Source organism: Megachile rotundata, chromosome 7 (assembly GCF_050947335.1).
Source record: "Megachile rotundata isolate GNS110a chromosome 7, iyMegRotu1, whole genome shotgun sequence".
Lineage (NCBI taxonomy): Eukaryota > Metazoa > Arthropoda > Insecta > Hymenoptera > Megachilidae > Megachile > Megachile rotundata.
Window position 1 is genome coordinate 9,217,929 of NC_134989.1, and position 15,344 is coordinate 9,233,272.

Here is a 15,344-nt window from a genome sequence, read left to right on the forward strand (position 1 = left end):
TCAAAATACAATGATTTAGCTTATTATTTATTCGCAGAAAGAAATTGCATGAAATATCTTTCGTAGGCAATTCTTTGATAGCAGAGTTTGAATATTAGTATACATAGAAATCGAGTGTTAAAAGAAATTAATTTATTTGCAAAAGTTGGAAGATTGAAAGAAGGTTGGAAGATTAGAAGATTGGAAGATTTGAAAATTTGCTAATTCACGCATGTAGGGGGTTGGAAATTTGAATATTCGACAATTTTGGGAATTTATGAATTTGAGAATTTAGGGGTTTGAAAACTAGAAAATTAAGAATCTGGGAATTTGAAAATCTAAAAATCTAAAAATCTAAAAATCTAAAAATCTAAAAATCTAAAAATCTAAAAATCTAAAAATCTAAAAATCTAAAAATCTAAAAATCTAAAAATCTAAAAATCTAAAAGTCTAAAAATCTAAAAGTCTAAAAATCTAAAAATCTAAAAATCTAAAAATCTAAAAATCTAAAAATCTAAAAATCTAAAAATCTAAAAATCTAAAAATCTAGATAAAATTTAAAATGTGAGACTGAAAGCAATACTGACTCCTCTGTTAAGTTTCCATTTACATATTCAAATTCAATCTTCTAGCAAATATCGTTACGTAGACTAAACTTTGTTGTATATTTTTAACATATTTTACCACGTACATATTTATTTTATCACGTAGATATAACCTAACCTAAAATAACCATCAAAGCACCTGATACATGAAACTCACAATGAGTCTTGAAATCACGAGTATCCCTCGAAATAACCACCTCCGCATAATAGCCATAAATCCACGCATCTACGCATCGAACGTATCTAAACGACGACTCTGAGTCATAAGATGAGGGGTTAAACAGTACCAATCAGCAGTATTTCGATAGGAAAATGTTAGAGATAAGTTCGATGTACCGTTAAGTGGCATTAGGGATACGAGGAATTCACGCGTTGCATTGTGGCAAAAGTGCCACGTAAGGTCGTCACGGTTTGGTAACGGTACACCGAGAGAACGATGACCATTTCTCGTACACCGCTGTTCAATTTAAAAAAAAAAATATTGATTGCGCATTCGACGGGTCGTCGATCTTGCGAGAGGTCAGAGCGTTTCGTAGCACAATGGAGTCCAAGGTGAAAAATTCTGCAATCAAATCGTTTCTTTTCGATAAAATTAAGAATTCGTTCGTTTGCGAACTGAATTCTCTTTTTTTGGTTAACGGGATACATTTGAATGCCAAACATGTATCACATCACTCTATGAGACAGTGCTCCGTTACGTTGTAACAGATACTTTCGTAACGCTCGAGTTCCGGCAATAGTTCTATCGATCTTTCATCAACTCTTACGTTTATACTTGCAACACTTTTTCCTTTCTGCTGAACGTCTGAATTGTTTTAGCGAGAGTGAAACCATATTGAAATCGAATCGATTACGACACGAAATTCAGATCGCAGAAAGTCGTAATACCGAAGTAAACAACAATGGGGGACTATGAAATTCAGTAGGCATATGTCCCGTGAGGCATCCTCTTCAGGAGTTGATCTAATCTCTCTAAATATACATACGAATATCTATACATTTACATATTTCGTGGCTGATATTCTTTTAGTGGGGTCAAATTGACTTTGGGACTACCACAATTTTCAGGTTTCATATAACAAATTTTTGTTGTTTTATTGAAATGTCATACTTTGAGATAAGAAGTCATTGTTACCTGATACTTCAATATTTTTTTACTTTATTTTCAATTTCAGAGTGTGTATTTAAGACTAGTAGTTACCTGATGATTCAATGCTTTCCTACTTCATTTTCAATTTAAAAGTGTGTATTTAAGACTAGTAGTTACCTGATGCTTCAATATTTTTCTACTTCATTTTTAATATAAAAGTGTGTATTTAAGACTAGTAGTTACCTGATGATTCAATACTTTCCTACTTCATTTTCAATTTAAAAATAGGTAATTTTAAAACTAGTAGTTTAAGTGTGAAGTTGTTACTGAGATGTTAGAATAAGTTTAAGCTCCATAGCTTGATGTGTAGTGACTCTCTCTGTACAGTTAATACGTGAACACTATAGTGTTCTATTCATTACTACTTTGTATATTTGTACATAATTAAGTTCACATATTTTCTCTTATTTTTCATTATCATAAAATATGTATTTTTTTAACGATATTGCCAATTTTACTTGTGTTCTAAACCAACCATATCTCACTCACAAAAATTCATAAACCTTTCTCATCCACATAGTTTCTTTTCTACTATCACATGCCAAAATTGAAGAAAATTTTCTTCATAAAAATCGACGAAATCATGCAACGAAAATATGTAATATTTTTCGAAATAAATGTACATAAAATGATAGATTTTCTCTCAACATTTTGCCTAGGGAATTCTCCTGCACCACGTGCAAGCGTCATAAAAGACGTAACAAGTAATTCTTGTAGATCGAACTGAATCTGGTAACATCATCGTCCTCGTAATCCGTTTTCTATTGTACCGTTGCAATCTGGTAGTACATCGACGACCCGTACCAAGGCAAGCACGATAAATTCCATCGTAATATCGATGGACCGGTTTCCACTATCGTTTCCAACAAACATCGTGTAAAGTTGTGCGTATCAACGAAGAAAAAATACGCGAGAAGCAACCGATATTGCTTGCAACATTAATTTTCGTGTCTTTTTTGTGATTCCCTTCATAATTGAGCTTGTAACGAAGTAATTAGATTCGAAATTTTTAATTCTGATATAGTTTATTGTGGGATTCTTCTACAATAAAATAAATAAATATTAGTACAAATAAAATAAATATTAATATGTTTTAGATAAAATTCAACTGCACACGATTGTAACCAATATTCTTAAACTTATTTCCATTTACAAACAAATAAAATTTCAATAGGTATATAATTTATAAAATTTTGGAAATAACAGTATTTAAAGATCATGTAAATTTTGTCATGAATTTTATAAATACTGGCTAATTAATTAAGAAAGCATTTTCATGTTTCTCAGAAGTCTCTATAGCAGAATAGTAATATAAACATTTATTAAACACGTATCACTGTTGATTTCATGTTTATACAGCAAAAAGCTCAAGCAAAAAAGTTAGGATGCGTGTATTGCATTTTTAATTATAACATGTATCGTTCTCACAGTGTTAATTAACATTAAATTTGCCTTCCACAATAAAATCATTGTCAATCATCCACATTTTCGCTATTACAAGTTTTCTTCTCAAGTACCCAAAAGAATCGAAGGCTCCGATATCCTTACAGAGACCGGCAATAAATTATAAACGACGTAAAGCATGCGACAAATTGCAAAGTTCGTGATGCGAGGCAATTTATAAGAATGCAGAAGAAAGACGGTATTAAACGGTTCCGATACGCGAAGGGTACAAGGGAGCGGACAAAGAACGCATATATTCACATAATCCGGGCATTAATCATCGACAGTGAACGTATAACAATCGTAATTAATAATAATTCAATATAATCCGGTGAACGAGTTTGGAAAGCATAAATTTTGTGATCATGTACCGATGCGATCGACTTGACTGAGATCGTTCCCTTTGACCATGACCTTCGCTCACAACGATCGAACAAAGGAACAAGAACGACCCCCACGGAAAACGGTCGTCCGTTATGCGAAATCGTAAATTCTTCCCCCTATTAAACGCGTTTTACGTTCGCCCCCTGCCGAAAGATTTTTTATACACGCACAAAGACCGGTGATCGTGCAATTTTTCGACAGTGACTTTGCTAGTTTAATCTACACTGCGGTCTGTAAGAACGTTGTACTTTTTATATTCGACGGTTATCATTTATGATTAACCTCTTTATTATGGTATTTTTGTATAGTCTGTTAAATGGGGATTACAGGCTATTTACAGATTTTCAGATTTTCAGATTTGGAAATTTGGAAATTTGGAAATTTGGTAATTTGGAAATTTGGTAATTTGGAAATTTGGAAATTTGGAAATTTGGAAATTTGGAAATTTGGAAATTTGGAAATTTTGTAATTTACTGTGGGATGGTTTAGGTTGCTAGAACTAACGATTCGTTGAATCACCTTTGCACCACTATTTCGTAAATATTTTCTCGTTTGAGTGTTTCAAATGACGATTCAAATTTAGAACACATAAATTTTATACAGGTCCAGGTGCTAGGCACATAGACCCATAAAGTTTACGAGGAACTTTTCATGGACCACAGGAGATTAATTTGCTGGAGCTTGAACATTGACCTTGACTCGTCCTTGCACCAACCCTAAAAGCATATCAGTCTACTGGTTCACCCGTTTTGGAACAAGTTGTTCCAGACATGTTTCAAATTTAGATCACATAAATTTAACACAGATCCGTAAGGTAGTAGATACATAGACCTATAGGGTTTACAATGAACCTTTTATGAATCACAGGATAATTTAATTTGCTGGAGCTCGAAAACTCTGAATTGATCTTATATCAACATTGATAGAATATCATTTCTTTGGTCAGTGTTTCATCTATTTTGAAACATATTGTACACAAAATGATTTCAATTTAGAACACATCAAATTTGTACAGGTTCATACACATATGGTACTATGTACATAAACCCACAAGGTTTATGATGGCCATTCTATGAAACACAGGATAATTTAATTTGCTGGAGCTTGAAAACTCTGAATTGATCTTGAATGAACCTTACATCAACCCTGATAGAATATCACTTCTTTTGTCAGTGTTACACCAGTTTTGAAACGTACTATACAAGAAACGATTCAAATTTAGAACGCACCAATTTTGTACACGTTCATACGCATATTGTACTATGCACATAGACCCACAAGGTTTATGATGAACCTTTTATGAACCACAGGACAATTTAATTTGCTGGAGCTCGAAAACTCTGAATTGATCTTGAATGAATCTTACATCAACTTTGATAGAATATCACTTCTTTTGTCAATGTTACACCAGTTTTGAAACGTACTATACAAGAAATGATTCAAATTTAGAACGCACCAATATTATACAGGTTCATATACGTATGGCACAATTATGAGCCTTATACAAACCACAGGAAAATTCTGTAAAGCTTGATGTTGAGCTTGAATCTGATAGAATATTTTCTTACATTTTGTACCTCCCTGTATAAGAGCAGATAAAGAACAAAAAAGTGTTCCCTTACAAACAAGACCAGTATCACCCCAGGAACTCAGTGATCAGCCGAATTTTTCCATACGTCCAGACAGTGACAATAAAACGTAACAACATCGTCCGATACGGGCATTACGAAATGCGACACATGCATTTTTATTCAGGATCGCTACCGTCTCGCGCGCCTACTCTCGACATGTTTAAACGATTTATCGTAAGCATCGATTGTACGCCAGTTTTTGCCACCAACGGGACAACGGTGGTCGCTCGTTAACGCAGCGGGGTGTATCAGCGGTTGGTATCAATTTTCGCCAAGTTTCAGGACCACGTTGGTGCTTCGGCTGCCTCGCAATTTAATTAACCGGCCACAAGCTCGCTACCTCGCCCCCTATATCGTTTGTCGTCACTTCCACGTCGTCGCCAGCCTTCGTGGGCTTTTTAAACCCGGTATCGTCTTTTAAACTGCTCATTATCCAATTATCTCGGGGACCTTTGAGGCCGAGCCACTTGCTCGCTGCGCTAATTAAACCTTCCACCGGAGATCGCAAACCAACTGCAACGAGTTAAGAAACTGTACCGGTACGATGTGTCCGGAGGTGTCGCCTCGAATGTTTCGATCGTGGTATCATTTCCTTGCAACGCAACGGTTCGTACTGACTAAATCACGGTCGGTGGAAATTAATTGACCGAATAGTCATTGGTATAATAAGGGATGACATCTGGGAAACGGTTAGTGGACACTGATCATGTTTCTTAACTGAAATACTCGTAATTTTAATACTTGGGTGATTGAGAATTTTCCATTCTCAATTATCAATTTTCATAATTCAGGGAATTGGGATTTTGGAGATTTTGAAATTTGGGGAATTTCGAATTTGGAATTGACAAATTACTAATTTTCAACTTTGGTCATTTATAAACGTGAAAATTGAAATCTTTTATAAATAGAAAATTGAAAAATTCAGAAAATTAATTAGATAATAATTAAACTTAAAAATTTTGAAATAAATTATTTGTAGATTTGAAAATCTTAGAAATCCTATAATACAAAAATTTCAAAATAAGAAGCCGACTATCTGTCAATACGTCTGATTGCACAACAGTCATAAATTAATTTTTTCATTGAACATAGTAGTCTAATCGAGTCCAGACGCCGCCACACATTAAAAAAGAATGATATTCCTTTATTTATTCCAATATCGCCGGCATTCATAGAAGCCTGGGATGAAAATAAAAAAAAAATCGTATAAGATCGCAGTAACAAAAATTGTTTAAGGAGTTATTATGCAAATTAAATGTTGCAAAATATTATCTCTCGAATAAAATTATCTCTGAAATGTTGCACGGCACTCTGCCTATGGGTACAATAAAGTTTTGTCCTTCGATCGAATTCTGGTTCATTCTTTCCCGAGAAACCTTTAATACCTGGTCATTTGTAGAAATCAGAGCAACCATATCGTCCACTTTGTAATTATCAAAAGTACCGTGTTCGGTATTAATCCGAAGGAGCTGCTTTACAGTCGAACAGTAGTCGATTAATCGCGTTTAATCGAGTATTAATCTCTGCAATTCCTGGGACAATATGCAAGGTGTCTTTTAATAGCAACTAATTACATTACTGATTTCGGTCATTATGCGACATGCATTGAGAATGACAAGTCAACGTTTGTGACTTTCGATGCAAATAATACTTCGAATTACCACGTATCGAATTACCACGCGTTGAATTACCACTCGCTGAATTACCATGCGTGGAACTACCACGCGTGGAATTACTACGCGTAGAATTACCACGCGTGGAATTACTACGCACAGAATTACCACGCCTTTAATTATCACGCGTCGAATTACCACGCGTCGAATTACCACGCGTCGAATTGCCACGCGTCGAATTACCACGCGTCGAATTACCACGCGTGGAATTACTACGCGCAGAATTACCACGCGTGGTAGTACTACGCGTCGAATTACCACGCGTGGAATTACTACGCGCAGAATTACCACGCGTGGAATTACTACGCGCAGAATTACCACGCGTCGAATTCCCACGCGACGAATTACCACGCGTCGAATTACCATGCGTGGAATTACTACGCGCAGAATTACCACGCGTGGAAGTACCACGCGTCGAATTACCACGCGTGGAATTACTACGCGCAGAATTACCACGCGTCGAATTGCCACGCGACGAATTACCACGCGTCGAATTACCATGCGTGGAATTACTACGCGCAGAATTACCACGCGTGGAAGTACCACGCGTGGAATTACCACGCATGGAAGTACCACGCGTCGAATTACCACGCGTGGAATTACCACGCGTGGAATTACTACGCGTCGAATTACCACGCGTGGAATTACCACGCGTGGAATTACTACGCGTGGAATTACCACGCGTGGAATTACTACGCGTAGAATTACCAAGCGTGAAATTACTATGTGCCGAATTACCACGCGTGGAATTATCACGCGTCGAATTACCACGCGTCGAATTACCATGCGTGGAATTACTACGTCTGGAATTACTGCGTGTAGAATTACTACGCGTAGAAGTACCACGCACCGATTACCACGCGTCGAATTTCCTGCATAAGTTGCATAAATTGTTGACACCCTGTATAAATTGTATAACACCAAAGGTTTGATCAAATAGCAAAATGTTTAAGAATCCTTTGAACTTCGCACAAAAAGTTCGTTTCTTAAACTGACTATAACTTCATGAACTCTGAAGTAGAATTCGAATGGAAGAATATTTTTGACTTAAAATTAAGAAAAATATTATTTAGTTTATTATTTTGTACCTGGTATTTTATGTTTGTAAAAGATGTGAGTATTCAATAAACGTCTAAAAGTTTTGATCAGCTGACATTTGATGTGAAATAAGAGTGTTCTATCATACTAAAATTATTGATTATGTGACAGTTTTATTTATATACTTTTGTACGAGGTTTCTGAGTAACATTGAAAGAAATATTGTAGTTTGGGAGAATTTTATGGAGAACAGGTTGCTATTGCATTCACCTGCAGACTTAATACAATGATTTATATTCTTCTGATACTTGTGGGGAAAGTATAATGTACAAAATTCGTAAACCAGCGTTTCGAGGAATGCGTGAAAAGAATATCGATTGCGAATATTTTAGTGTTTCTCATGCATACGCAATGAGAACGTACTTAACATCAAATGCGAGCGAAATTTAAGGGAGAGTAGATCTTTGTATTACGAATTTAAAGAATATCAGATGTACTACGGAGAAGTTTATGAATTACATTTTATCTCTGCTTGTGTAATATACCTTGTGAAATATATCGTTAACTAGAGTTATTAGATAACATTTTTATTTTATACTTGATTTGTTTGAATTGTTTGAAAAATTATAGTAGGAGATAGAAATGTTTCCTAAATATTACCTAACCATTATACTAATTAACTAAACTATAAGGTCAATCGTATGATTCAGGGATGAGTAACCCTGAATTTTGAACGAAGTATTTAGCCTAAAGCGATATCCAAGAAAACAAGGGAAAAAATAATTATCTCCTGATTATGTAAATTCTGATAACTTAAATACCATCAATTTCGTAGTTGTAAACAAGTCACTTTTTCAGTACTAATTTTTATCTAAACAGGGAATTCAATTAAACTTTTCCTTGAACACGAAAATTAATTTAACAATAAAGATTAATTTTTTCTCCAAATTTTCTTGTATATAAAATAATTTATTTCTGAAACAGCACATTTGTGTCCCAACTTTGGAAGGTGATTTCATCCCTAAAATGTGATCGGTCAGTTACAGAAAATATCGTGTTTAAAAAGTTAAGAGTTTCATCAAAATCCGAGACAGACAATTTGATATGCTTTGTCAGACCAAAACAGTGTCGACCTTCGTCGACAATAAACGATGCCGCGTCACGTATTAGACCTTCCCTCCATCTTCGAGATGACAGTTTCATCTAAAACGCCTTTTCTCGGCTAGTGGATCGCTATTCTGTTGCATAAGACAAAGCATTCAACTGTAATCCATTGGAGGAACGCGGTAATTTAAGGTCTTTTCACACTGGAGGAATCAACTTTCACGGATCCAGCTGAATCATGAACATTTCTGATACATTAATCATACGTGTCAGCTGATTTTACATCGGTTCATGATCAACTGGGCATGTGTACAGAAGTGACAATTGAATTTATATTAAAAATGGAACAATTCTATTTTTATTCTATATAATAATTTGGTTAGGTTGTTTAGGTTAGACCGAACGTCTAAAAATCAATACATATTCTCAAAATTGTTTTTTGCAAATTTTTTAAAAATTGTGAGGAAGGCTTGATAAATTATGAAGTCACTATGAAGTCATTATTATCATAATGACTTGAATTATGCAAGTAAATGAATAAACTACTTGTTCATAAACAATGTAACACTAAATACATGTATACTACATATATATATATATAGTCAATATTAAAACTGTCCATAATTCATACATTAGAAGTGATATTATTTTTCCTAATTTTTATCTGAGACCCCCTTCGGATATATGGCAAAAGCGATGATCACTTTAAAAGTACTTCCACGTTCTTCTTAAAAAAAAATATTCTCATAAAAATATCATAAGTTTGTTATACAACTTTAGTAATATGTATAAGAACATTAGTAATATGTATAAAAAAAGAAAGAAGGGAATACCCCGTTAACATTGGAGCTTAGCACAATGAAAGTATCGTTCGCAAGGGACAAGCGTATGCATTCGCACGTGAACGCGAGCATGCAAAGGTGTTCGACCGGTATATGTACACAGTATATTGCGTGTTAAGTAAAGCAATCATAGCTAGATAACGCCTCTGTATCCTTGACTCTAAACGCACGCTAACCGATGCGTGCTCTTAGACACACCGTGTGTGAATGCCAGCAGCCTCGGTGCACGCATCGGTTTCGGTTACTGTATTCCGGTTCGCAAGAATACAGACTTGCTCTTAGCTTATGTATTCGAGATGAAATTGAGAAAGAATGAAAGCAGACGGAGAACCTCTTGGACGACTGGGCCTCTGTCTACTTGTTCCGAATATTCATTATTTGAAATACGATGTTTTAGGAATTATGGGTGACATCTGGTGAGACCACAAATTCAGATCAAATTAAAATCACTAAGTGGTTATTCTTAATAATTCACTCTTATAAATTGTTCAAAATATTGTCAATAACAATGACAATTATTTGAGGAAAAAATATTCATGAAAGATGTGATGGTGCAGTATGTGATGGTTCTTTTTAAGTGCAACCCTAACTAAGAAAGTATATGACACATTGGCAGCTATGGTGACAAGTGAAAATTTAGGTAAATTCGTTATTAATAGAAAAAGCAAATGAAAGCTTTTCAGAGTTCTGAATCTTGAAATAATAATGTACATTCATAGATTGAAAGATGAAATTGGAGGATTAACCTAACCTATACATGTTATTCTCCCTAATAATCGATATTGTAACGTGTCCACATACATCAGTTTTCTTTACTACATTCGGACATCTGATGAATACACTAATATATCAGAATTCCGACTTACAAGTCTGATTCATTTGATCTTGTTAGATCAATATCCCAACATGAGGATACGAAAAATGAGGATAGAAAAAGAGTGTAAATCAAGGTTGCGACTTCCGAGCAAAAAGAGGGTTGAAGCAAGCAATAAGAACCGTTTTCAATCTTTATATAATGTCCAGATGAAATTATTTACACGACAGAAACCTATTGTTTGAACCGGGAAAAGCGTTATGAAGTGTGCTACAAGAACATTGATGAAATCACTGGAGGAAATGTCACGGTTTGTATATAAAGGGTGGCGTTTCTGAAAGCGTATGACGGCTCGCAGAGAGCGTTACAAAGGTTAATGCTAGCAAATTCGTGACATTTATGTTTATGATGTAATTTAGGAATATTTAGTGTAAACGCTGAGCGCTACTGCTCTTGGACTTTCTATTGGCAATTAAGTGTACGAGGCATTTAGCGTTCTGTCGGTTCGGATCAAATCTTGTCTGCAAATTTTTAGATGTTTTGATCACGGTGTTTGTGTGTAAATACTTGAAAATGTTAGTAAATATTTAAAAATGTCAATAAATGTTAGTAAATGTAAGTAAAAATTTTAGTAAGCATCCAAGTATATTTATGAAGGGTTACGTGCATTATAAACATACATTGTGCGATTCTGTTGAAAACGTACATGAAAATAATTAATTTTAGTGAAACTTCAAAGGTTTAACTACACCAGAACAGGTATTCTTGTATTTACTGTACAGAAGTAGTTTACAAAGCATTTTTATTTTATAAATGAAATGTTATAGTTTGAGAACTATGTTTAAAATTAAGAAACAGAAACATAGAGGATTAAAGAAGATTACAATAAAAATTATTCCAAACGGACACAAATATGATTTATCACATAACTTTAGAAATAGAAATTTGGGCAAAAAGCAACTTCTCAATAGCTTGACAAAAAATTATATTCTCCTTATTTTATAGCGTTAGAAGAGTTATATTCACCCTGCAGTAATTAGGTTATGTCTACTTTCAGTATCTTCCTTGTTCAACGTCCCAATTTTGAGGTTAAAATCGCATAAAACAAAGTAGAGAATAAAACAAAGTAGAGAATATCTAAAATGTACGATCAAGTTTGAATTCCGCCGGGTTCACCGTGAATGTTACTGTTACCGAACATAGTGTTTAGGCACAGTACAATGCACCTTTAGAATACCAAGCATACGATATATATATTTCTATTTGAACCGAGTGACCGCGTAAACTGGTTAACCTCTCCGGAACATTAACTCACAACTGACTTGATGCTGAAAATATGTAAACAAAGGCATTCCAAACCCAATGGAGACTGGTAAACTCGTCTCCTAAATTTAACGTTTCGATCAGAACAGGATTTTATGACGGAGAATACAATGTTACGTGTAAAAGTGACCAGTTTTCCGTGCCGATACTGAAGGAATTACACTTGAAGCGTTTCATAAAGGACTGCATGCAAAAAAGTGAAAGTAACGTGTGCCGTGACGGGCCGCATTATCAAATCGTATTAATTAAAATAATTCTTAAGTGACGTACGAGCGATTTATTTTCAATCGTAGTGTTTGACTGTTTAGTATTTTAGGTGCGTTAGGTGGGTTTTTAGTTGGTGGGATTTTTGGAGGTTTTATTTAATTCAATTTTAATGGGCTGATATTTTACTATTTGTCTATTTTGGTATTTTAGTATTTTTATACTTTGGTATTTTTGTATTTTGGTATTTTAGTATTTTGGTATTTTGGTATTTTGATATTTTACTATTTTACTATTTTACTATTTTTCTATTTTTCTATTTTTCTATTTTTCCATTTTGCTCTTTTGCTATTTTGCTGTTTTGCTATTTTGCTATTTTGCTATTTTGCTATTTTGCTATTTTGCTATTTTGCTGCTTTTCTATTTTATTATTTGTTTATTTTGCTATTTTGCTATGTTACTGTTTTTCTATTTTACTATTTGTCTATTTTGCTATTTTGTTATGTTGCTGTTTTTCTATTTTACTACTTGTCTATTTTGATATTTTGCTATGTTACTGTTTTTCTATTTTACTATTTGTCTATTTTGCTATTTTGTTATGTTACTGTTTTTCTATTTTACTACTTGTCTATTTTGATATTTTGCTATGTTGCTGTTTTTCTATTTTACTATTTGTCTATTTTGCTATTTTGCTATGTTGATGTTTTTCTATTTTGCTAATTTGTTATTTGACTATTTTGCTATTTTACTATTTTACTATTTTACTATTTTACTATTTTGCTATTTTACTATTTATCTATATTACTATTCTACTATTCTACAAATTCGCATTCCACAAAAAAATAGATAAAAGTAGATTAAGATAAAGCTACACATCATCCACATTTGTATTACATTTTATATGACAATAAAAGATAAAACATTTAGTGCTCCAATAAAAATTAACGTTTTTCATAACTCATTTTATAAAAGTAGTTATTAATACGTCGATCACCAACCGCAAAAATAGCCACACGTAATTCGGTATGCTATAACATCGATTGTCAAAGATATCAGAAATTAATTTTTTTAGTATAATGACTTAATCTCCTGTTCCACATTATTACTCTGACTTCAACAGTATTCGTGTATTTTTATTTTTTAATCATTTAATTAAAATAAAATTGTAACTGTCACCGGTGATTAACGCGACCTACCAGAATTTAATATTTCAATTTAAATTTTTAGTTTGAACAGCAAAGATTATATTTCTCTATTCTTTTATTAATCATTCGACTGTATTTAATTAGCGCCGCTTACCGGTGACCCTCAGGGCCGTCAACGTGTTAAGGAACACTCTTTCACTTATAATAACACAGTATTTTATCACGTTCTAGTACTGCATTTGTACGGAATATAAATATAACCGAGCAGGTTATGCACACGAAGTGCAATATAAATTATTTATCTCAGGAAAGTTTATTAGTAATTATTAGAATAAATAAACCACCATTTCTGCACAAGAAATTACACATGTATTTTTAAGTGCATGTACCTCAAATTTATAGAACTGACATTGACACTAATTATGTCAAATAATTTATTTTATTTTCAACAAAATTTCTTAGGAATTAGAAATTGTGGATCTCGAGTTTTATAATTAAATTATTTATAACTCTTTGATTAGTGTTTTGTGATGATGAACAAATAAATATGTGAACAGCGATATTTCCATAAATCCTTTAGAGGATGAGTAGTTAAAATCAAGCAATGACGAATACGTGTTGAACACAAGGCCTATTATAAATGTCACGAATAAAGTAGAACGAAACGAGGATGGATTACAATTTCATTCGATAAAAATCCCACCATTCGTTAAGACACTCCACACCGAAATAATGTTCTGGTTCAACATGTATACACGTCAAATGAGGTCAAAATTGACTCCAACTCGAAACAGAATTTTTTAAATATAATTCAAAATTGACTCAACAGTGAATTTACATAATCCGTCAAAATATATCTTAGATTTCTCCAAATTACGAAAATTAAGCTTTTGTCCAAATAACCTGGAGACAAAGAGTCAATATAAGCTGGTATATGTATCATATGTGAGCAATTTTTATAGTCTAGTTTCAACCGCAATATAAGTAATCATCGTCCATAAATTTAGGGTCAATCTAACGTTCGATATCCACCGTGACAGCTGCAAAGGTACGAAAGAAAGGTAGCAAGTACTCACCAGAAGGAAAAGTACCGTGCTCGTGGCAGTCGTTTGTAGAGATATTCCGTACGCCATTTCTCGCGATCAAACCACCAGGCACCTCCTCTACCAGAGCATCCTGAGACGTCGTCAGCGAAGCATGCGTTCCGTCGAGCTAACTCGTCGATTAACCTCGAATCACTTTTCCATCACAAAACCACTAGGATATTCGAGCCGGCCTCTCTTCCGACACGTATCGACTATGAACGAAATGTCGAATCAAAGGGTAATTTCAAGCTCCTCGATCATGAAACTATCCCGGTCATCCAGGAATATTCGTATCGAAGCTTGGAACAAATGCTTGATTCCTCTTCCGAGCACCGGGTAATTTCCGTATCGATAGGAGCACGATTGTAAACGACGCGGCAATTGAAGGTAGCCCGGTCGTTTATTGGGGACGATCGCGCAAGTTTCGTGGTCGTTAAAAGGTGACGATTGCACGGTCCTAACCGTAGCACAGGGCTCGGGCAACTGACAGCGGGTCAGAGCCGCGGCACACGGCGCCACGCCGCTCTCACAGCTGATCCGAGTAGAGCCGATCGCCTCTACTCGCCTCTCTACCCTCTCTCTAACACATATACACGCGATTCTTAACCTCCGCCACCGTCTGTTGTATCTTGTATGTACTCCCTACGATTTTACCTCGAATAACCGGAACGTCAACTGCCTGACGAATCTGCCCCTCCGCCATTCCGACTACGATACGTGTCATTGTTGCAATTTGTGGACCGGGAAACCCCTGATCATAATCATCATTTTCATTTTTGTGGTCTTCGTAAAAATTTGCAAGGCTTTCTTAGTAATCGAGAGACTTTCAGGCGTGTAGGATATTTGTGACTAATATTTTTACTCATATGTGGATTGCACATATGTTGCAACACATATGGACTGGGAAATCTTATCATAACCATC

At 34.6% G+C, this 15,344-nt stretch overlaps 1 protein-coding gene across 2 annotated transcripts in view; it reads right to left on the reverse strand.

Annotated features, from left to right (window-relative positions):
• Positions 1–14,962, reverse strand: part of LOC100883063 (uncharacterized) — a 72,317-nt gene extending 57,355 nt beyond the window's left edge. The window contains exon 1 of one of the 2 annotated variants that reach the window (XM_012286587.2): positions 14,412–14,962. In XM_012286587.2, the coding sequence (XP_012141977.1) occupies positions 14,412–14,468 (57 nt within the window). In that variant the 5' untranslated portion in view covers positions 14,469–14,962. Of the gene's footprint in view, positions 1–11,689; positions 11,782–14,411 lie in introns of those variants that run through there. The other variant, XM_076533182.1, reaches the window with a different exon arrangement.
• Positions 14,963–15,344: the final 382 nt, after the last annotated feature.